The 24,608-nt window shown below is 42.4% G+C and overlaps 1 protein-coding gene across 2 annotated transcripts in view; it reads left to right on the top strand.

The window, feature by feature from the left end:
• The window catches only part of ADAMTS2 (ADAM metallopeptidase with thrombospondin type 1 motif 2), a 173,622-nt gene extending 150,182 nt beyond the window's left edge, over positions 1–23,440 (top strand). Inside the window, exons 12-22 of one of the 2 annotated variants that reach the window (XM_030957363.1) lie at positions 1,291–1,466; positions 5,277–5,410; positions 6,209–6,332; positions 6,931–7,011; positions 8,502–8,665; positions 9,800–9,959; positions 11,028–11,160; positions 13,495–13,702; positions 14,050–14,179; positions 15,191–15,280; positions 19,563–23,440. In XM_030957363.1, the coding sequence (XP_030813223.1) occupies positions 1,291–1,466; positions 5,277–5,410; positions 6,209–6,332; positions 6,931–7,011; positions 8,502–8,665; positions 9,800–9,959; positions 11,028–11,160; positions 13,495–13,702; positions 14,050–14,179; positions 15,191–15,280; positions 19,563–20,020 (1,858 nt within the window). In that variant the 3' untranslated portion in view covers positions 20,021–23,440. Of the gene's footprint in view, positions 1–1,290; positions 1,467–5,276; positions 5,411–6,208; positions 6,333–6,930; positions 7,012–8,501; positions 8,666–9,799; positions 9,960–11,027; positions 11,161–13,494; positions 13,703–14,049; positions 14,180–15,190; positions 15,281–19,559 lie in introns of both variants that reach the window. The other variant, XM_030957362.1, reaches the window with a different exon arrangement.
• The last annotated feature ends 1,168 nt before the right edge of the window (positions 23,441–24,608 follow it).

Here is a 24,608-nt window from a genome sequence, read left to right as displayed (position 1 = left end):
ACCCATAGCATATGTTGTCAGAAATTCTACTTTTGCCGCCCTTAGCAAGCCATGAATCATCTTTATTTCTCAGTTTGTCCATCCATTAAAGTGGTTATGCAGTTACAAGGACTAATACAGTACTGTTTAAAGCATAAGTAAAAGTTTAAGGTCCTATATATCTCATTTTAAAATGTGAGTATGAAATAATAGCAGTGATTTACTGGATTTTTTTAAACCTTTTAAAAAGTTTTCTTCAATCTGCCTTTTAGGATATTTCAACAAGAAGGTCTTAAAATATTTTCAAACTGTTTTTATTCCAAGTTGGAACAAAGCTCCTGAGATCAGAACTTTCCCCAAAGTTAATTTTAGGAATTTTGAATTGTCTTGCTTTAATAACTTACATATGGATCATCTAGATAATGTAGAATGATTCAATTTCAGTAACAGTGGTAAGTAAAATATAGTTAATAAAGTTTGGTCTATACATATGATAGGAAATGTGTAATTATTGCTATCTTAGTGTGGTATCATAAAATGTCAAGATCTTAACAGCAAGGACTAAAACAATTGTTGGAATTAATTGATTTTAACAGACAGAGTATTTTTAACATTGAATTTCTTGGTTTGTTGATAAAGCAATTGAACTTGGCTAGTATTAAAAATCATCTTATCATTGATTTGTTTTTTTAAATTGAGTTTTATGAAGCAGCATTTTCCAATGGAAATTGTTCTGTTAAGAAAACATTTGCCAGTTCTCTTTTCAGCCTTTATTACTTTGGCAACAGAGAAGTGACCTTTATAATTGTGGGCACAGCTTTAGTTGTAAAACCTATTTGCATGTAGGAAAAGCATAACGTGCTATTTAAAACATTTTCTGTGTTTCCTGGAAGAAGATGAAAACCCAGCGACAGCTCCTGAGCTCTGCATTGCCAGATGTGCCAGGGATCTGGTGCACATCTGCCTGGGGGCACACACTGGGCTGGGCTGCTCTGCCTTTGCTGCTGCATTAGGGGTGAATGTGAATGAGTTCTGCTGTGCTTTCCTTTCCTGGCTACACCAAGAAAATGGCTTTTCTTGCCTTTATCAAGTAGTTTAAAACTCTTCTTGCCGAAGTTGCTTTTTAACAGCTAAATAGTGACAACAGGTTTTGAAAGGAAATATGTATTTTACGTATCAGAAGTACAGCCCCGGCTTCATCAAGTGCCTGCTGACATGATTGGTAAACAAATGGCTCCTCAAAAAATTTAATAGACACTTGATTAATGAAATAAAAGCAAAACTAACTGTGGGTTTCTCTGCCTGTCTCAGTCCTGCCAACGGAGGCCGCACGTGTGTGGGGCCGAGCTACGAATTCCAGCTGTGCAACACCCAGGAGTGTCCCAAGGACTTTGAGGATTTCAGAGAGGAGCAGTGCCGGCAGTGGGACCCCTACTTTGAGTACCAGAACACCAAACACCACTGGCTCCCCTATGAACACGTTGATGGTGAGCAGCCCCTCTCCTGTGAAAACTAAAATCTGTTACAAATGTGAATAAAAATTATATAGGGAGGGGTAAAACTTCTTCCCAGGAAATCATGCCTCCTAAATCTCTTAGGAGGTGTTTGGAGGGATCAGTGAGTATCAGTGTATGAGTGACTCAATTTATACAATGCACTTGGATTTTCAAAAAACTTTGGACACTGCTCCCCAGTGCCAGTTGTTAAATGGATTTACCATGAGATAAAAGGGAATGGTTTTGCATGGGAGCATGGCCCACTCTGAGAGCTGCAGAAGGGCCTTGTGACACTGACACAAGAAGGCAAATGGAGTTTGGTGTTAATGAATGCCAGTAATGGATATGGGGGTAAAAACTGGTGTGTGAGTATGGATAGTGGCCTCTGAAGAGAAAGGCTGGGAATAACTTTAGGAAAAGATGAGTTCAGTGACTGTGAAGGGAGAGATGGAGAGCACTGACCTGCCCTATGTACCTGCACGTTGTGCCTGCACTTTAAATACTCAGCCAATGCAGCTCAGGTTGTGCCCATCTCACTGCTGCCCAGGCTGCTAAAAAACCCACAGCTGAACTCAGGCCAGAATAAAGCAAATATAAATAATGAATTCTGGATGAGGAAAGTTTGGAAAAACCAGGACTTTTCACCCTGGAAAATCAAGGATGTGGATTAAAAAGATAGAGTTACAGAGTTGGGAATGGCCCAAAGAGACTGAACACAGAATGATTATTGAGTTTCTCATAACACCAGCCTGGGAACATCAAATAAAATTATCAGGTGGCAGATTTAAAACAAATAAGAGGAAAGGCTTAATACAAAGCATCTAATTATCTTGAAATTCACTGCCACAGAAGATTGCTGATGCCAGAAAGTTTTAGAAATTATTTTGAAAAATCCTTGACAATTCTACAGTCCATTAAGAGCCATTAAACACCAAGTTCCAGTTATGATTTTGGAAGTCCCCAAGCTGCAGTGTAGGAGGAACTGGGAGAATATTCTGAGAAAAGTTTCCAGTTTGTTCCTGTGTCTTCCTCCAAATCCTGCTGGCGCTGTTGGAGGCAGCTGTTGGGTTGGATGGGCACTGGCTCTCAAACCAGCAAGGTTGACAGAGATCACCTCCTAGAACAAAAATGTTCCTGTTCCTGTTAATGCCTCAGCTTAACTGTCAGTGCAAGTGCAGCTGGTTGCTTTGGCCATGTCTGCTCTTGCCAGAAAAACTCTGAGATGTTTTAGCAAATAAAGAGGCAGAGGGCAATGAGTCTCAGCTTGTTGAGACAGCAGTGTGAGCTGCTCGCTGTTTTTAACCCTAACACCTCACTTGAATGACAAATTCTTGAGGGCAGGGTTGGCCTGGCAAGGGGCAGGTTCTGACCACCCACCCCATCCTCAGCCCAGCTGCCCTCACTGGGAGGGGAAGGGTCACTTTGGGTGAATCATTTTGCATTCCAGTGAGAGGATACTCTGCCAGAAATTAATAGCAAATTCCTTATAATTAATTTGCCTGACTTTCTTCCCAAATAGTTCTCAGAGTTCCTTCATTCTTTTCATGCCATCTTGGTCAGTCTGTCAGTCTGGGATTTTCAAAGGCGCAGACACAGCCTCACAGCTTAATTTCATGAAATAGCTTTGCTGGCACAGGGTGGAGGGATGAAGACTGTGGCCTGCAGGACCTTTGCTTATGCTTTAGCCTTTGGAGCAGTCTGCTGCAAAGACCAATGAAACAAATCAGATTTTTTCAATTTAAATTCAATGGCTTCTGGGTCAGAAACCAGCTCATTGATGTCTGAGCACTGATCCCTGGGCACTGCTGGTTTCCAATATAACTATGGTATAACTGCAGACACCTTGAGAGGTACATTTACCTGTGCAGGATTATTAGAGGGAACAGCTTTTGTGTGAAAATAAGGCCAGAGACAAGCTTATGCTTGAACTCTAATCTATTCAAAACTCCCTTTTGTAAGGATAAGGCGTATCAGTGACATACTTGTGAGGATAATGCAGTTGTGGCTCAGAAGTGACATAAATCCATACACTTCACAGGCAGCTCAGCTGGACGTGTCTGACACATTGTGCAGGGCATAAGAACAGAGAGGAGTGCCTCATGCTGTGGGCAGAGAAAAGCCACTGAGCTAGGGTACACCCCAGTGTGTCCTTGAGCATCCCATGCCCTGTTGTCTCCTGTTCCAGGCCCCCTGAGCCCCCAGGTCCTCACCCTGCTGTGCTCACAGGCTCCTGCATCTCCCTGTGCATCTGCCAGGGCAGCAGGGAGGGACTCTGGCCATGAGCTCCCAGCCTCAGTTAAATGAGAAGGACTCAGAGAGCAGAGACTGGGCAGGCACACCATCACATGCTCCTGCACCTCTACAGTGTCCAGCACCAGTGAATGGGAAGAAAATAATTCTTTGCAATAGCAGGGGCTAATTTAACAGCACTTACACATTTACTGTTCCATACAGAGCAGTGGGAGCCGAACCATCTCTAAAATGAAGCCCTTGTGCAGAGTTGTTGGCACCCAGTCAGACCTGATATTTTCATTTAATCACAGGCAGTGAATGCATGGTATGTGTGGGGTGGGGGTGGCTGCATACCCAGGGGTGCTGTGTGCACATCTATCCTGTGCACAGCTTAATGTTTCCAATATATACGTTAGATCTGCCGTTATTATAATCTTAATAGTCTCCTATGAAGAACTTGCACCAAAAAAGTACCTGTTTTAATAGACTACACCCTGGATTTTCAGCATGGCTTCTCTGCATGGTTTGGGAGCAGTAGCAAAGGTCTCTGATGTACCAATACCCAGTGGCCTTGAGGACATCAACAGCAATAACAAGGACTTTATAAAAAGAGGGCAGAGGCCATGGAGCTGTACAGTGGAAGAATGCAAAGGGCCTGTGAAGATTTATTTCAGTTGAACTGCTACAATGGAAAGGTTGTTATTGGTTTAAATGGTGGGAAAAGCATTCCAACTTTTAATCATGTTAAAATAGCAGAATCTCTATTTGTTTCATCTAGCAGAAAGGCCATCTGCTCTTCAGTGCCAAGGAAAGCATAGTGAATCTTATTATGGGGCTGAGGACAGCAAGAGACATGGGTAAAATGAAATACACTACTGGAATACAACTTTTTTCAGCCACTGACTAGTCATTTTCAGCTTCATTTTTTGTTCTTAGCTCTTTGGAACAGCTTAGCAAAAATACCACTTGTCTGGCTGTTTGTGCATGTGTTAGGAGTATAAAAAATGTTTTTTGGCTGAATCTTTTTGACATCTCATCTTGTTTAATGGTTTAAATTATCATAAATACAAGTATAACCATGAGGGAAAATTAACTTTGTGGTTAGGATGAAATGCTACGGCCCAGCTGTCTCTGAAGAAATTTTGGATGCCAGGTTCACTCAGTGTCAAACAGCTGCTTTTAATGGGAAAATTAATTTGGCTTTTTTTCATTTAAGTGCAGTGCAGGAGAAACCAGCATCTCTCACAGATAGTCATGCAACTGAGGAGAGCTCTACCAGATTGCAAAGGATTAAATAGATTCCCCCTCAAAGTCAACGATCTGTTATTTTTAAACCTGTCTCCTAATGGTACCTAATGGTAACACATGAATGCTTTATGATTCAGCATTTTCCAAGAGATCACAGAATTTTTCAAAGGGGATAAGCATCAATGATTTATGGGCACCACATTGGGCTCTGTGATGTGTGCAAGGAAGAAGAGAGAGCCAACGCTACTGAAAGAGCTGCTCACAACATCACAACTAAACTGAGAGCTGAACATGCACAATTTGGGTTGTTTTGTTTTTCAGCCAAGGAGAGGTGCCACCTGTACTGTGAATCCAAGGAGACAGGGGATGTGGTGTACATGAAGAGGATGGTGCACGATGGGACCCGCTGCTCCTACAAGGATGCTTACAGCATCTGTGTGAGGGGAGACTGCCTGGTGAGGGCCTGGGGCTCCTGCACAGCTCAGCAGTGTGAAAACAATTCAAACTCTACTTTGAGTGGTTCCTTCCGAGGATGACTAAGTATAATAACACTTTGGGCAATAAGGAGATTTCATTAGGATTATTGTCACAATATTATGTGTGATATTCACAGTTGCCATGCATGTGACTCAATTCCAAAAGCACCTACCTACACAAGAAACATTTCATGCAGTATTTTAAGATGAGCTATTACAATTAGCTTTCAAGGAAAGCTCTCCCTGCTGAGGTTTAGTGGGGGTGGAATGTACAATCAAATAGGAACACACAGCAGCTTTCAAGGAAAGTGGTGTTAGGATATGGCTGATGTGCATTCTCTTGGTATTTGATCATGCTATTTTTAAAAAAATCAATGACAATTCCTCTAAGTTGGGATCTGCTGCAGGTCATCTTTCAAAGGAATTAGCATCTCCACTGGCGGAGGTGCTTATCCCCATATAGATGCCTAGATTCTCCTGGAATTTAAGTGTCTTTCTTAAGATAAGCTGAGTCTTAAGGGCTTTTCCTTAACCATGCTGCTTTCCTTCAGTAAGAGAACCACTGTGAAGCATAATATGACAATATAATCAGCCAGTTGACAGCTATTATAGGAACTGGAAGTATTAAAACCTGTTTAGGTGTTGATCTTCCAGGAGAATACTACGAGGTGTGCTGCTTTGCTGAGGCAGAATCTGGGGGTTGATATGGGAAGTGAAGGTTCATTTGAATTGAACAGTGGATAAATAAGAATGAGTGTTTCTCTCTTTTGTGCACAGAAAGTTGGGTGTGACAGGGTCATAGGTTCCACCAAGCAGGAAGATAAGTGTGGTGTCTGTGGAGGAGATAATTCCCACTGCAAAGTGGTCAAAAGAACATTTTCAAGAATACCAAAAAAGCAAGGTCAGTACATCCAGTGTGGTTTTTCCTGTGGAATTCAGGGTATTTTTTCTTGGTCTCTTATGTTTCATGGAAAGTACCAGGACAATTAAAAATCATTTGCAGCATCAGTAATTCCAATAAACAATCTGGACTTACTTCCAGATGTGTTTATAATTTGAAAGTAAGACTTCTGTCCAGTGAGCAGTTAAAGCTGTTGATACCAAGGCCTGTGCATGCATGGGAGAGGGGCTTCCCTGCTCCTTGTTGGAGAGCTGTGGACTCGTGCAGCTGATGTCAGCCAGCTGCTCTTGAGTGCTGCAGTAATGTCTCATCAGCAGGCACTGTCAGGCAGGAGGTTGTGTGGTCTCAAAGCCCATTTTAGTCTGAAGCCAAGTCTGTTGTGATACTCCAGGCACCTTTCTTCTGAACCAAAGCCCTTTGTCCCTGTTATGTTCCACCACCTGGCACAGAAATGGGAATGGGAATAATGCTGGATTCCCTTCATCTTGTTTAATACACCTTGCTTTCAGAAAATAAGATTTATTTAAAAACCTAAGGAAAACCCACCCTGTTTGTGGCATATTAATCCATAACTATCTTTTCAAATACCTCAATACAGGGTATGTTAAGATGTTTGAAATTCCTGCTGGTGCAAGACATTTACTTATACAGGAAGCAGATGCCACCACTCATCATCTTGGTAAGTAACAAGTAGGAAAATTTTCAGTCAGAATATTTTTTTCTGGTGTTTATTTTTGTCTCTGGAGGCTGACAATGTGTTTATACACTTGTTTACCCATTACCCACCCACACCATGTACTTTCTCTAAGTATGTTAAATTAGGAAACTTGTTTGGCAATTTGATTTCCCTGTGCTGTATTCCAGGGTGTCCCAGCCAGATCTCTGTGTTGGTATGTGCATGTGATGTGTGAAAGCTGCTGGAAGAGGCACTGGGTTACTTTATAGGGTGCAGTGCATTATCTTTGGGGGTTGGAAGTAGATGATCTTCAAAGTCCCTTTCAACCCAAACCATTCCATGGTCTTTGTGTGCATCTGTCATGCTGCTCACTCTCAGTAATTTCCCAGCTATATTGAGATCTGTTCCAGATTCTGCCCCACTGCTAACAGTACTGACACAAGGCTGCCAAATCAATCCAGCAGTTTAGGAGGTAATGGAAATCCACTTCTCCCAGGCCCTGTAATCAATGGGAAGCAGTGACTGGTAGGCTGCTATTAATTGGAAGTAGATTCACAGTGAATGGTCTGCTAATCATAGTGTGAATCACCCCAGCTTCTCCCCAGTGAATGCTTCCCTGGCTGCCCCGGCAGCCTGGCCCTGTGGATCAGGGAGCAGTCCTTGTTCAAAGTTCTGCCAAGGTGGGGTGAGTGCTGTGCACGTGGACAGCTGGCTCACTGCCTTGGCCACTGCTGAGGGAGCAGGATGCTCAGGTACCTGCCAGGCAGAGAATGGAGTTAAAATCTGGCGTTACATAACAAATAGTCCCTGCTTCTTCTAACGAGGAAGGCAAATGTTCCATCTCAGGTGAAAACCTGTCCTCATCCAAAGGTGGCTAAAGTCTCTCTAGGTGAAGGATAGAGCACTGGTGAGAGCTGAAGAGAGGAACCAGGCTCTGTGTGCAGTGGCAGGTGTCTGCAGAGCAGCAGGAGCTTAACAGGGCTGTGCTGGTGTCAGGACTGGATCTGAGCAGGAGAATTAATGCTGTTTCTAGTGTCCCTCTCTCACTGTGGGGACCCGCTGGGGGTTAGCTCAGTAGCCTTTCTCTGATGGAGCAGTAACAACCCTCTGAGCTGCCTTACAACATATGAAAGAGCTGAATAACTCTGGGACCCCCACTGGCTCTCAAATTGGCTCGGATTTGGCCAGTGGACTCAGAAGTTGTTATATGGGAGCAGGCAGCTGGACCCCTGTGGCGCAGCTGCATTGGCCTCATTTCTCTGGCAAGGCAGGCTATGAAAAAGGAAAAGAAAAGGACAACTGATGTTCCTGGAGCTGAGCAGAAAAGCATTAACAGTTCAGTGAAACACCTGAAAAAGTCTTTCCAAACCTGTGAGGGAAGAGAGGGAAAATGCACACTGGCCTTTTCAGCTTCGTCCACTGGGACACGAGCAGAACAAAACTGGAGATGAGAAACAAACCTCTTATATTCACTTTTCTTGTGTTGTTCCCAGCTATAAAAAATCGTGAAACAGGGAAATTCATTCTAAGTGAGGACAACTATGTGCCAGACTCCAAGGTCTTTGTTGACATGGGTGTGGAGTGGGAATATCGGAATGACGACGACAGAGAGACGGTGCAGACCATGGGGCCGCTGCGGCACGGGATAGTCATCCTGGTAAGCCAAATGGAAACCACCTTCCACACAGCCATAGTGGGCTAGCATGTCCTTCAGATTTCTCTCGTGAGTTACAAGAAGACATCTGCTTCAATAATAAGACAATAGGAGGTGTATTTTAATTCCTTTCTCCCAGTTCATTGCTGTTATAATTCAGGGTTGTGTGTTGAGCAACCAGCTGTCGTGATTATTTCCTGTGGATGGCATAGCAATCAGCCACTGAGTAAAGACTGCAGCTTACTTATCCTATCTGACATGTGAGCACCAATCAACAAAAGGTCAGAGTGGTTCATATCAGCTAGATCTAATAGTTCCTTCTCCCATCCATGTTTTGAAAATGTATCCTGCAAAGGCAGATGCAGGATTCCTGTGATCCTGACTCTTTTTCAGGGCAAAACCAGTTCCACAGTTCCCAAAACCACCCAAATATATTCTTTTTTTCATTGCAAACTAGCAAGCAGTAGACTTAAATTCAGGGGTAAGTTGATTTAAAATCCCTCTGAAAAAACTGTAATGTGTTGATCTACACCAGCTGAACTTCAAAGGAGGAATAAATACCATGTTTCCAAAGGACAAATATTTTGCACTTTGCTCAAATTGAGATCTGTTTTCTTGCATTTGTCTTAGTGCAGTGTGATAAGAAAACCTCTTTCTAAATAGTTTATATTTCTGTCAAGATTAAGTAAAAAGCTTTTCAGAATTCCAGGATTATCATAAGAATATTTGTGTTTTATCAGAAATATAAGCAATTTTCTTTGCTGGTTTCACTTATTTCTGCAGTTGAATTTGCTTTGTCTTTTAGTGGAACTATCCGTTATCATTTCAGTACAAAATTTCCTTCCTTTGTGATGGGATATGGAAAAAATTTAGTATCATGATGTCAGTCCAATGCTGGCAAGGAAAATAAGTCTAAATCAACCACAGTCTTTCTTAATATGCAGTTTAGAAACTCTGTGTCATAAGGATGGAGATACTTTTTCATCAGGGAAAAATGTGTTGAGTGCAGCTAAAAGGTTGCAATCCCTCTGGGGATGTTTTTATATGTGAGCCATGATCACTACTTCACATCATCTCACAGAGCTCCTGATATCAGGCTTTCATATCTTTTTTCATTACATCTCCTTTGCTTATTAGGTGATTCCTCATGGTGGTGCCAAGATATCTTTGACTTACAAGTACATGATCCATGAAGATTCCTTGAATGTAGATAACAATAATGTTTTGGAAGAAGACTCACTGTCATATGAATGGGCTTTGAAGAAATGGTCCCAGTGTTCAAAACCTTGTGGAGGAGGTAAAAACAAAACCTCAGATCATGCAAAATTCATTCATTGCCACGAGACATCAGGGAGATCAGAGTATGAAAGGAGTTTTATTTAAGTAACAGATAAATAAATAGTGAATGGGGTTAAAATCTGATATAAATGGTTTGGGGCAGATCTAGGCTGATTCATTTGTGGTTTATGAAAATGAAAAATTGGACAAATGTACAAGATTTGGATGAGGGTCTCCAAGCTGTGAAGGTGCTGAACCTCAAGGTGCCATCAGCCCTTTTTAAATACCCATCCAATGATGTGGCTTTTGCAATGTCAGACTCCTTTTTGGGGCCAGATGTGAATGCTGGTGCTGTTCCCCAGGCTGATGGTCAGGTTGCAGCATTGGATTGTCACTGGGAAGGTTTGCAGCTTGTTTTTGAGATGCTGGATCTGGCTGTTATTTTCATTAAATTTTATTAAAATATTATTTTCATTTTCATGGTGAGGTCACACCTTGAGTGCTGTGTCCAGTTCTGGCCCCTCAGTTTAGGAGAAAAGGAGACTCAGGGGTGACCTTATCACTCTCTATAACTTCCTGAAGGATGGTGGTAGTCAGGTGGGGCTGGTCTCTCTCCAGGCAGCAACTGACAGAACCAGAGGACGCAGTCTCAAGCTGTGCCAAGGGAAATATAGGTTGGATATCAGGAAAAGGTTTTTAATTGAAAGAGTGATAAAGTTCTGGAATGTTCTGCCCAGGGAGGTGGTGGAGTCACCAGACCTGGGTGTGTTTAACTAAAGACTGGATGTGACACTCGGTGCTGTGGTTTAGTTGAGGTGTTGGGGCTGGGTTGGACTCAATGATCTTAAAGGTCTCTTCCAAACCAGTGATTCTGTGATTAAAGGAGTGAAAAAATATAGGGGGTGAACAATATGGGTGTTAAATTTGCGTTGCAAGTCTTTATTCAGTGCAGCTTACCCCTCCTTTGGTAGCATGTTCCTCTGCAGTTCCTGCTGTAACCCTTGACAGAATTTGTGCAGTTCCTCTGAAGCTGGAGCCCCCTGTGAGGTGTGCCAGCTCTCAGAGTCAGAGCAGTGTCTCTCTCCAGGCTACCAGTTCACCAAGTACGGCTGCCGCAGGAAGACGGACCACAAGATGGTTCATCGCAGCTACTGCGAGCTCATCCAGAAGCCCAAACCCATCCGCAGGGTGTGCAACCTCCAGGAGTGCTCCCAGCCCATGTAAGCATCCCCTGGAGCTGCAGGGGCATCTCACCCAGCCAGCACTGTCACCTCAAGGAAGGTGGCTTTAGCTTCACCTTCGTGGCCATTGCAGAGGCCCAGGACTGTGAGGATCTCATGCTCGGTTCTGCTCATGGAAATATTCTTTCTGTGATTGCTGGTTCCTGTGACTTATGAAATAAGTTGGGTTAGAAAATAAGTGCTGTCCTGATCCAGACTTTTGTGTTCAGGCCATCGTGAGGTGATAAAAAATAGACAAAAATTCAATTTATACCAGTGGATTTTACACAGTGTGGGCTAACCATGTCAGAGCAAATGTACAGAGTACTACAGAAGACAACCAATGTCAATGTCCAGTCTCTCAAATCCAAATCTTCATAAAGTTTGCAGCATATTTTTGGACATTTAAACACAGGGAAAATATTTGACCTGTTAGATTTCTCTGGCTGCCCTTGTACAGCACGAAATGCCTGTTGTACCTTCATTTATGCTCTACATAGTCAAGTGTTATAAATATTTTAATCCACATTTTTTTGACTGGCAGCAGGTTATTCCTGCCACATGTAGGACTAACATATTCTTTGTGCTACTACTGCAACAAGAAAGGAATATGTTGATCCCAGCTTTTATCTCTGGGGACCAAGTGTATGTTCCAGGAATCACAGCAAATAAATAGAACATACCACAATATTTCCTAACTTCCTTTCAAAAGAAAAAGATTTGAAAGAGAGAAAAGGCAAGAAACTGTGCCCCATAAACTCTGCATGGGTCAGGGTTGAACATTTATTTATTGGAAAACTGAAGTAATGACCTAACCATATCTCAGGTTCTCTGGAAAGGACTGTATCCTCCTTTCAGCCGCAAATATAATTGGGCCCAGGTACCACAAAGGCTCAATAGGATCCTAAATTGTCCTTGGATCCCTAAAGTTTCAGTTAGCTCTGTTTCCACAGAATGTTATCCAAGCGTTTTGCTCTTGTACATAGGAGAGGCAATTATTAAGGAGATTTACAAAGCTCTGGGACACCCCCTACAGTAATATGCTGCTTCTTCACTTCTGGGAAAAACTTTTTGTCTCAGAAGTCACCTCAGGATTCCTGGCTTCACAGCTCTTGCATTTCTTCACAGCTGTGTAATTTCTGTAGGTAACAAAGACAAAGTTGGGAGAAATTGTTACTTTCTGATTAACTGGAATGTGTAGTGCAGTGCCTTGTACTATTTTTTGACCATTTTCAAACCCAGGATTTTATGAGTACTTTTAGGACAATTCCTTCAAGCTCAGGGTGTTTCTCCAGACTATGTCTATTTTTTGGTTGAGTTTATCCCAAGAATATTGTTTACATGGAACAATATTTCCATCTTGCAGATGTCTGCACTCTGTAAATATTTATAGACTGCTGTATGTCTTCACTTAATTATAACCAAGCTTTCAGTAGTCTAGGTAAACTTCCTTTGGTGCTATCTGTCCCTGTTGTTCTTCTCTAAGTCCTATGAAATTTGTAGCTGTAATTAATGAGTCGGTTTGGGTGATCAGTGAGTTTCAACTACACCACATTACAAATGTAGATTTCATTTTTCAGTGGCCAAAATGATTTAGAAATTGTGAACTCGACCTTTCAGGTTTTCAGTGGAGTGTTGCCTTCCCCCGAACCAAGCATTTATGATGATGAGGACGCTGATCTGCCCAAGCTCAGCACTCACAGCACTGGGTTTGCCAGTGCTTCAGTAGATTGAGTCCAACATGGCCAGGGATATGGTCCATGGAGTGCCCAGATGTGGGCCAGGCAGGAGCTGCGTTTTTAGCCCAGATGTTTTGGCTTCACTCATTTGGGAGCCAGCTGGTTCATGCTGCATTATGAGACAAGGCACATCTCATGCACCCAGACCTGGGAAGCTCAGCAGCACCCTTGGGTGGCTGCTTTTGACATAAAAGTGACCATATTTTTATGTGCAGTCTTGGAAAGGGCAGCAAATACAGCAAAGTAATAGTAATGCTTACCTTTGCTTAAAATCAAAGCAAATACAGCAAAGTAATAATAATGCTTGTCCTGGAGATAATGAGAAAGAGTAATATTGAAGATCTGGGTCTTATTAATGACATTTCAGGGGCAGTCAAATAACCCTCACCATAACTGCTTCTGGTTTTTTTTCATATCTTCTCATTTTCTGCGTATTAGAACTAGTATTAACATCATGTTAACTGCTAATGTTTTTTCATATTGTCTCATTTTCTCCATATTAGAACTAGTATTAACATCACATTAAACCTGTGTTTAAGAGTTACAGATCAACAGTTTGAATTTTACTCTGCTCACTCTCTCTTCACCAACCCAGCTGGGTTACAGGGGAATGGGAGCCTTGCAGCAAATCCTGTGGGAAGACAGGGTACCAGGTGCGGTCTGTGCGCTGCATCCAGCCCCTGCACGACAACACCAACCGCTCTGTGCACACCAAGTACTGCAACAACGACCGCCCCGAGGGCAGGAGGCCCTGCAACAGGGAGCTGTGCCCAGCACAGTGGAGAATAGGACCCTGGTCACAGGTCAGTCTCTTCCTGGAGGTCTCAAATGACTAATTTCTGTCTGGTGGAATGAGCATGACAAGGAATGCCATCCCTGTATTTGTGAATAGATGGCTCTGTGAATAGATGGCTCGCATGTGCAGTTGTTTGTTTATTGCTCAGACCACAGCTCGTTCTTGGAGTGTTTCACAATTACTGGGGTACCACAAGAAGCAGTGAGTGGCTCTCCCTCGTGCTTCGTTACTGCAGTGGTTCAAATAATGCACCCCATCAGCTTGAATCAAAGGGCAGTTTAAAATGGCAAAGCTAAATTCTGATGTGTTGTTTGCAGAGGGTGGCTGGGGTGTAACTGCTGCCTGTCCTTTCAGTGCTCTGTCAGCTGTGGCAATGGCACCCAGGATCGCCCAGTCCTGTGCCGGACCAGGGACAATGTCATTGGCCTGTGCAAGGACAGCAAACCAGAGAGCGTCAGGATCTGCAGACTACCTCCCTGTCCCAGTAAGGGCTTCTCCTCTATAGCTTCTCTTACTTGTTGAAAAAAAAATTATTTAATTATTTGCAACGCCTTCATTTAATTGATACTTGTGTGCTATGCCTGTCGGGGTGAGGAAACTTCTCCATAGTCCCTGTTTTGAGTAGAATTCTAAATGTGAAGCTGCTGTGTGGCTGATGGGCTTCTTGGGCACTCTTCCACTGGGGAGCACAGCTTGGCCCAGGACAGCCTGAGAGCCTGGGGCAGACCTCAGCACAGCGCTGATGGCCAGATGCGGCCAGCAGCCAACAGCTGCCCTGGGAGAGGAACAGTGCCTGAGTCCAGCCCTGCACCCCTGAGAGCTGTGGGGCTTGGCCAGGGGCTGCTGGGCTGTGGCTAACCAAGGATGCCTCTTTGCTTTCCCCACCTCCACCAACAGTTCCAGACTTCTTTTTCATTCTGTCAAACATAAGTTATCTGTAGGGGTTATCTAATTCAGTTTTTAGAAACTGTAATTAATTTGTTCCTCCTTAATCCAGGGCAACAAGGCCTTTATCCTTGTTAGCTTTTCAGCTGTTTGCAAATTATATTTGTGAGATCATTTCACATATTCCTATTATTAAGTCATTCATATTCTTTTTTTTCCTCATGTATTTCTCAGGGTAGCTTTTGATTTCTAATTAATTAGAAGCAAGCTGTCAATTAGAGTCTCCAATACAAAGATTTTAATGAGGCACTGTAACTAAACTAGACTGCATGTCTCTGGGGATGTGTGACACTGCCATGAGAAGTGCTGATGGAGAACTGGCCCTTGGGCTGTCTTCAGTGTTGGCTGTGAAGTGCTGGGCATGAGCTGTAGCAACCTCCCCAAACAGCTCCTTTTGCCCAAAATCAGACAGCTTGGTTGTAATCCTTCCCTGGGCTCCTTCACAACTGGAGCCCACTGACTCTCTGAGCTTGTCCCCTTCTGACAGGACAACAATTTAATGCTGCCTAACATATGTTGTGTTGCATCTTTTTTTTTTCCTCTGTTCAAGGAAACGTTTCTGATCCTTCAAAGAAAACCTACATGATACAATGGCTGTCAAGACCTGATCCAGACTACCCCATCCAGAAAATATCTTCAAGTAAAAGACCCATTTATAACTCTGCCTTTGCCCTTAAATGCATGCCACATCGAATGTGGACTTTGCCTTTTGCTCTCTTCTTCTCTCTATGCGGAAAGTTCCCTTGACTTTGCCAAGTTTAAATCTTGGGCTGAATCTGTTTTTTCACACCAGGCACTCGGTGCTCGGTGTCTTTCTTCTCTGGAGCTTGCGTAGCACTGGTGGTGGAGGTCTTGAAGTGTTGGATGTGTGAAGTTGGATCTCCACAGTATGTTGCAGTCCTCTGAAAGGGAGCTGGGATCGGTTTGCTTGTTGCTTGGTGGTGGTGAAAAAAGGCTCTTACTGGTTTCTGATGTTCAGTTTGATAGCAAAACTGAGAACTTATTGTGAATGTGATCACATCACAATAATGACACCTTGTAGTGCTAAAGTTCTCCTTTAAAACCCAAAATCTCGTAACTCTCTGGTTTCAGTTCGCTGACAGGGTAGTCTGATGAGTGGAAGAATTTTTTCATTCCATTTTCCTTTGTGGTGCTGTTGCTTTCCTCACCCTTGCTGCTCATTTTTTATTCCTGACCCTCACCTTTTTGTTTGTGACCCATGGAGGGCTCACTGGGAAGCAGAAGCCGAGTTTCTGTCAGTATTTTCCCTGCTGCTCTGATGCCATTGCTCTGGCCAGACTCTGGTGGTCGTTTGGAGGGTTTTTCCTCGAGAAAAGCTGCGTTCATTTTTTCCATCGCACAATTTTTGCCAGTTTTGCTCATTTTCACTTTAGAAACAAACCCAAAGCAGAGCAGGCATGGTCCAAGGTGAAGGTGGCGTGGTGGTGTTTTCCTTGACATGGCGGAGGCAATATGATGTTTTCATTGACTACGATGTCTCCAGCTGCTCAGCATGGAGCTGTTTATACTCATTACATCTCTGGTCTTTTTTCACCATGTGCATGTCTGACTTGACTGGTATGGTTGTGTGTGTGTGTGTGTGTGTGCGCGTGTGTGCTCTTAGATGTGTCAACTGGCAAACATAACAGTGTGAACTACTACAGAATTACCTCAATTTTTATTGCTTTTTTTGCTTAGGAGATGAATTTTAGAAAAATGCCTTAATGTTGAAATGTAAATGGCATTAATTTACCAGATCCAGCTTTAAATATGAACAGTACACTGGTACCTTGAGTTAATCTTCACATGGAGTGTTTTTACTTGAACGATAACTATTGGAAGGCAGTAAATTAAATTGGAGGTTGATTTGCACAGTGCATATCCATATCTTCATGGAGACAGGATTGTGGCCTGACTTACTGAAATATAACTGGCATTCGTGCTTCACCTTCCGTGTTTGTGTTGAAGATTTGGAATTCACAAGTCATAAACTTCTTTGTGACAGTCAGTACCAATAGTAGAAATGTAAAACTGCAGTCTTGGAGCAAATTACTACCTTATTGCTTTGATAATATTTTTTGGAAAAGTGGCATTTTTGAATCTTTGGGTCGTCAACAGTGTAGCACTTCAAACTTGTCATTATCATGTGATCACATATTTAAATTTTGCTGTTAATATTTCCTGAAACATGTTAACAATTTACATGACAAGGTGAAAAAGCAAAGACACGTATCTGGCACTGAATACTGTTATGTAAAATAATCGGTGTTTAACTGTATAAATATATTCATGACTGTTACCTTTAAATAGACAATGTTTAGTGATGTTTCAAGAGATGGGTGGCTATAGAGAATGGTGCAATAAGGTATCTGGGCATTGTGCACTATGTCTATATGCACTTTGGTTTATCAGGGATATTTTATTAGTGTTTTGTATGTATTTAACATAATATTAAAGATGTGCCAATTCAGTTTGCTTTTCAATATTTTTTTATGAGACTAATGTGTACCAAAGTGACTGTGAAACTGATTTATTTTTTTCTTACCAATGTTTTGAATATATACTTTCAGTCTGTCATGCATACTGCAAGTAAAAATAAATAAAAGTTCAGCAAATCTGGATATTTTTTGTTTGGATAGAGAATCAAAATTTCATTCTGGCATTGAGAAGTTGCAGAGTTTATTTATAAAACTTATCAGATGTCACAAAACTTATTACATAATGCAGTTTTATTTCCATGTATTGTTAAGCTTGACATTGCATGTTTCTGTTAGGAAAAAAGGCATTTTTCTAAAGGTGCTGTTACTGATTCTTACAAAGCCAAGAACAGACCTGCCTTGTTAAAATCACATTTAAATGTTATATCTGTTGGCTTTTATTATGGATGGAAGCCATTTGGAGGAATATGCATAAGGGTCATGCATCACAAGGCGAAATGTTCAAAGAGGACTCTTATGGGGTATACAAAAATATATAAAAATTGTATAGGCACATTCAGGCCTTTGTATGGAGCTGTGCATGCAGGTATGAACAGTTCCAGCTCTTAAAGGCTGGTTTGAAAATCTCTCCAAAGCCAAGGTACTATTCTTATGTTCCTAAAGAAGGAGTCATTCCTAATCTCCAGCAGTATTTCAGTTTAGTATTTGAAAAGCATGAAAAATACCTGGCCCATTCTAAAGTAGAACTAGAATTTTGCTTTTCTACAACAAAAGCAACAATCAGAGCATAGATACAATGTACAGGAGGTGTTTTCACCTGCCTCAGCCAGCACTAGCATTTGAAAGCAGCAGCACCAGCTATTAGTTTATTTTAGACTGATATGTTTGCCAATGAAACACCCACGATGCCCTGGTTTTGTTAACTGAGGATGAGTGAAGAGGTAGCACCTACGCTTTCCAAATGCCCTTTTATGGCTGAACCTGCTCTGCTTCTCTCCTTTGCTGTGAGGGTGCTGACACAAGGCAGTGCTGTAGCAGGAGGGTGAAATGTGACTCCAGGCTGAGAGCACTGTCTCCCATCGGGTGCACTCTAAATAAAAGCAAGTAATTGGAGTTACTCACCCTTTACTGTAAGAGTAGGTGGAAATGTAGTAAGAGCAGGGGGAGAGAGACAAGTGATTTCATCTCTGTCTCAGCACTCTGGTCACAGAGAAGATGTTTTATTAGTGATGATGCCAGGTGTTGGTCAGTTTGCTTTGCTCTCCTCTCCTACAAATCCTCTGACTCTTCTCTTAGCATGGGCTGCCTGTTGGGATTTTTCCTTCACTGCAGTGCCTGGCTCCATTAGTTCATCCTGGAGGCACAGGATGGAGCTGAGGGTGGTTTGTATGGGACAGAGGACAGGCAGCTTTCTCTCCAAGGAGCCTACTAGACCCTCACCACCCATTCCCCACCAATTCATACAGTCCTCTGCCTCCCCTGAGCAGAAATCACAAGGGCTTGGGAATCTCTGAGTAGGCTTCTGTTTATGTTTCTCAGTCAGGAACACTTTGACCACCTCACCTTTAATGCCTCAGCCTACAATTTGCCACCTGCATTTCAGCAAGATCAGGATCTGCCATAGCACCATACAGTGGAAATTGTTGTAACAGCTATTGACAGCTTAAAGCTTATAGATTATCATTCTTTCTCTTTTATTACAGTCATTGACACAAAAATCAGGGCTTTTACTTAATCTCCCAGTCGTTAATGGACTGGCTTGGCTCCATTGGACTGGAGTTTGTTGTTCCGAAGATATCAGATCCCTTCTAGGAAGGAGTAGAAAAGTGTCATGGCACCACTTTTCTCTCAAACTAGAGACATGCTGAGAAAACACTACTATTTTCAGCGTAGGGGTACCTGGCAACAATATCACTCTGATTAGTGGAGATGGATTAATTCTGAGAATTATACACATCAAAATAGGACTTGACTTTCCTGAGACAGTCTGGATAAATATATGTTACCCCTGACTGGGGTTAGTCACTGTTTGGTTGCAGAAAAGCTTTAAAAGGAGCAAATAGGGAAAAAATAGATTTCTTAATATAAAACTTCATGACTTTGTGGGAGTTCAGTGTAGTTTTAGAAACAGCACAGCACAATCCGTGTGTTTTAAGTATAAACCAAGACAGTAACACAATTCATTGTGGCTTCACGGTCTTAAGGGTAGAGCTTCCAGGCTGTGAAGGCAAAAATTCAAGTGTGATGGTCTAGACCTTGGATGGAGCTGGGACATACAGTTCAGATCAGCTTTTGCAACTCTTGGAATTGACTTTTAGGTTGAATATAAGCCTGCTTCTGCTTGTAGAAGGCTCATTTGCCAGTTTCCCAACCCACTTTAAATATCAAACACTCCGCCCACTGCCAAAGCTTCAGCTGTGTTTCTTTTTCTGATTAATGTGGAGATGCTCTTTATTTATCTGTTCCCTTTTTCTCTTTCAGAAGATCATTGTCAAGGAGACAAGTCAATGTTTTGTCGCATGGAAGTTCTCTCCCGTTACTGCTCCATTCCTGGGTACCACAAGCTGTGTTGCAAGTCCTGCAACATGTACAGCAACCTAACAGAGGATGGCAATGTAACCAGTGCCAATGTAAATAAGAATAATGTCATTGAGGAGGAGCTCCTGACAACCCTCAGCCCTCCCGTGGGAGTGTCCACCACACAGTCTGCCACCAGCCCTCCTCTGCTTTCCAAAACACGTGCACCCCCTTCCAATGCCACTGAGGAGCACCCAGAAATCAATGCAGTGGATGTTCCCTACAAAGTTGATGGGTTGGATAACGAAGTACCACAGCACAACATCATTACACGGAGAAGGCCTTATGAAAGGACAAGGAATCAAAGAATTCAGGAGCTGATTGATGAGAAAATGAAAAGAGAGACTCTTAGGAAAATAAACTAAAATGGAAATATGGCACAAGCAACATTTTTCTCTTATAGAGATGTTACCAACATCATAGTATTGGCCGTCGTAGAGACTAAGAATGGGGAAAATCAAAGTGGTGCTATGGCAGAGATACCAAATTCTCAAGCCTACTATAAATGGAAATGACAGATTGTTTCATAAGTGCTAATCTGAACACTTTGATGGCTAGGTTAGGTGTACAGGGTACAGCAGAGTGTTAGTGCAATATCCCTATAGTGTCCCACTGAATCCAAACAAACCATATTACTTAGGTCAGGTTAGCAGGTTTCTCAGTTACAGGCTCCTTAAAGTCTTTGATGCCTATGTAAAACTGCTTGGGAATAGTAACGGGAGTCACACTTAGTATGGCAGAAAGCAGTCCCAAGATAATAAATCCCTTTAACTCTGACAAGCAGGGGGTCAGCACACCTGTGATGCTTCTGTGCCTTGCACAAACCCTGGCACTAACACAGCCAGCTTCGGGAAGCCTCTTAGGACATGCCAGGCTTGGTTTGGCTGACCCTGGCAGAGCTGCCTCTGTGGTCACAGCTCAGCATGTGCTCATGTAGCTTCCTGAACCAGGGCTGTGTAAGAAAATACAGAGAAAACTCTGTAGCCATATATTTATGTATAAATTAAAAACTGACAAACAGTAGTTTACATACTTCCATAAACAATTTCAAAGGATTCTCCTAAACTTTTGGACACATGCAAGACATTTAGTAGGATAGATCTGGCCAACTTGGACTGACAACATCCTAGTCTTTCTGTTTACAATTATCCATATTTTTTATAATCTTTAGGTTCCTGTAAGGCATCAGCCTCAGTGATCCTTATTTGTTGGTGCTTTTTTTATGGATCTGATTTTTTTTCTACCCACATTCTGTTTAACTTAAAGATGACTGGATTCTTGTTGTCTTTTTTTGGTGCTTTGTTAAGACAAACTTTTTTTCCCCCCACATAGGATGCAGTTATTTTTGAGGAATTAATATTGTATTATCTTCCTTTCCTTAGGACAGCTTTATTGGTGCAGAAGTGAACTGCTGTTTGCTGTGCCCTTACATGAATACACACACACATACACACATTGTGTATTCACAGCACCAGGTCTGCTAGAAAACTTTAAGATGTGTAACCTGACAACCCTTTGAGTACTTTTTTCCCCTCAGGGTCATCATGGTTTTCGTAGGTCATTTTGAATTCCTGGTTGGAGAACAGAAGATGAACTCAGCTTGGCTCTAACACTGCCGAGACAGGGAGCATGGACTGGTTCCTGCTGTGGGTGGCATCTGAGCAGATTTTTTCCTGGCTTGGATTCTTCCATTTGTTTCTTTGCTGGTAAATCTCCTGCAGAGTCCGGGGCTTCCCTGAAATCCTCTCTTTACCACTAGATAGGTTTGGTGGCTCCAAGTTCATATTTTCCAGTCTGAGAGGAAGATCTCACCCTCCAGCCTGAGCTGGTCCTGGTTTGAAGCAGCACCAGCAATAAGCCCATATATAGAGTCACAAAATTATTGGGAATGTGCTGCATTCCCAGCAATGTGTGAGCTCTTCTCTGGCCCAGCTGCTGGCAAAGAGCTTCAAAGGTATTGCAAGGTGAAGCATGTGTAATTCTCTGTGATCTACCTTCTGCCCTTGACCACCACGACTGAATGAACTGACCAGTCTCCTCTTCCAAACAAGCCATTCCTGCTGGAAAGGAGGCAAGAGCCTGCAGGAACCTCAGGCTTTACAGCACCTACATGTGGGACTGTGTTTGGCCTGACTGTGTTTGGCCAGAAGTTTTTGAAGCACAAACCTGAGCTAAGAAAAATTCTTCATGGAGATACTAGCCCAGGCAGAGAAGGAATGTTTTCAGCTGGGGTCGTGGCATCCAGTGCCCCTTCTTACACGGGACCACAGTGATACACTTGGAGCAGCTTGGTGCAGGGATGAGAGGTACACTGAAGACCAGGAAAACTGGGAAGCCCAACAGGCCTGCTAAGAGTCCAGAGTATTAGGAAACATCTCCTGGGCCAAGCAGACGTGGCTGCAGATGTGGAAGCAGCAGCAAGCACAAGCAAAAATCTGTTCTGGTTTGGAGAAGTAAAACTCAGGCTGTGCAGTGGGAACAGTTCCACCCCAGGCTTTCACTGCTGGGACATGGAGTGTTCTCCTGCAGACAAAGGGTGCTTGTCCTTGGTGTCTTGTCCCCCTGTCCCAGCCCTGCTCCATGGCCTGCTGGCTGTCACACAGCCACAGTGTGCAGGCAAGCCCAGGCAGCCTCGTGCCAAGGGATTTGTGGTTGCCTACAGATGGGACAAGTTTTAACAACAGTGTAGGGTCAGGTCACATCTGTGCACAGCAGCAATGTAGTAATGAGCACTGAAGGGAAAAAAACCCCACCACTCTATTTATAAGCAAGGGAGATGTGTCTAAATCAACATCATTCCAGCTGCTGTGCCATGGGAGACACTTCAGCAGCTCCCAGCCTGCAGCCATAATGTTTCTTGCCTTCCACGTTTCCTTTACACAGATGTGGTTAGTATAAAACTCATCTTTTCCCCTTCAAGTTAATATCCTTTTAGCTGTCTGGACAATAAAAATAAACCACAACCCCCAGCTTTTTCATAGACTAGGAATCTCATCCAAGCATATGAAACTTAGGAAAAACTTTTACAAGCCCAAAGATAGAAAGGGGGGTTGGAGCTGGATTTACGTAGATGGGGAGGTAAAAGTTTGCTGCTTGGAGGGTACCAGCCTTACCCTCTGGGACTTTTTCAAGATCCATTGCTCCAATCCCCTGAGGTAACTCATCTAATAGATTCTGTTCTGCCCTAGCTTCTGGAACAGGCTTAGTCAACCAGGCAGTGTGAAGAAATACCACAGAAGGCAGTGCCCACAGCTCAAAAAAGCATTTTTCCAGATAAAGTGAAAAGTTCTGCTGCCTCAGGGAGCAGGAACAGCCTCCTGGAAGGCTGGTCTGGTGCTATGTTAGGTCCTGCGTTCATTAGGAACCCAATGCAATGCCTTGTGGCATCTGCATTTTGGAAGGGCTTGTTCCCTTCTCAGTCTCACCTTTCAAGAGATTTATTTTGATTTGTTTCTCAATGGTTTAAACTCTACTGAATATTTCTCTAGCTGGTTTTTGTGGGGGGGAACACTAAACTACTTGAGGCAGCAGCTTCAGTCTACATTGCTCAAGACATCGAGAGGCTGATGGACCATCTCTTTAAGGAGCAGGAGCCACCAGCTGCCTTCTCTTCACACTCTTCCTGTATGAAAAGGGGGGAAGTTAAGTCTCTTCAGACCAGAAAAGATGCCTTCTTTTCAAGCTGCCATGGGTTCTTCAGAAGGCGGTTTTTTTCAGCAGTTCCCTAAGAACATGTACATCACTTCTACTGGAAAACACAGCACCAGGCTCTACTGATAAAGAAAAAGCAGCCCCAGACAAAAGGTGGGGGTTTGCTCTCCTGAGCTGATCTCATTTCTGTGTCATGCAGTGGAAAATTTTGCAATTTTTTTGTTTGTAATTTTTTAGTTTGGTTGAACTTTGACAACTGTTTCATCTTCTCTACAATGCTGTAATTGGGCAAGAGCATCATCACAGTGGATCTTCTGTAACCAGTTTGCTGTTGCCCAGGTGCTGCATTTTCAGACATAACAAGCAGAAAGCAATATTTTAATGTAACCTAACCCCCAGAAACTAAAGCAGGTTTATAAGCAAATATATTCCTGCAGAGACCATCTCAGAGATCTGAGAGATAAAGTAATGTGCTCCCACAAAGCAATGTATTTATGATCTAACCATGCAGGTACAGTTTTCTCAATTGTCATTTTTCTGGCTGTCTAAACTTGAAATCCAAATGACAGCTTCTCATGAAAAAAATCCCAAACAAATTCTGGTTTCTTTGGCTTCAGTCATCTGCCATTTTTTTCACCATCATTTCTTTAAAAATTTCTGTTATCTATTATGAACACATCACTTTTTATATCCATATATCCATTCAATATTTAGAGTCTCACAACAACTCCATAGAATGCTTTCAGATATTTTGAGAATTCTAGAAACGGTGCTTTACCAGTACTCAGAGGGTTTTTTATTTTATTTTATTACATAATGCATTTAATATCTTATTTACTCACCTACAATGCACAGTATTAGCTATGTTCATCTGAATATCTATATGCAACTTCCATTCACTTACATATGCCTTAACAGAAATTGCAATAAATAGCCATTTCTTGTATATTAAAAATGTATATACAAATTAGAATCTTTAATTTTATAATTTATTAAATTTAAATGTCTGTGTTCTTTTGCAAAAAAAAGTGTTTGGCTTTTCCCTGTGCTTTTTTCATTGAGTCGATGTTATGCAGAGATGCTAGAAGAGGAAGAACCAGCATCTTCAGATTCAAAACCAATTCAATTTCTACAACTTAGTGAAGTGGGATTGGGATACACTAGCTGCCAAAGTCCTACATCCTTGTTACAACATCCATTATCCAAGGCTAAATATCATGAAGTCACTGGACCAAAACCTCAGTTGATAACTGCACAGAAATTAATCAAACTCACTTAAACCTGCTTGAGGCCCAAATCCAT

This window comes from Camarhynchus parvulus, chromosome 13 (assembly GCF_901933205.1).
Source record: "Camarhynchus parvulus chromosome 13, STF_HiC, whole genome shotgun sequence".
NCBI classification, from domain to species: Eukaryota; Metazoa; Chordata; class Aves; order Passeriformes; family Thraupidae; genus Camarhynchus; species Camarhynchus parvulus.
This window is presented reverse-complemented; position numbering and strand designations above follow the sequence as displayed.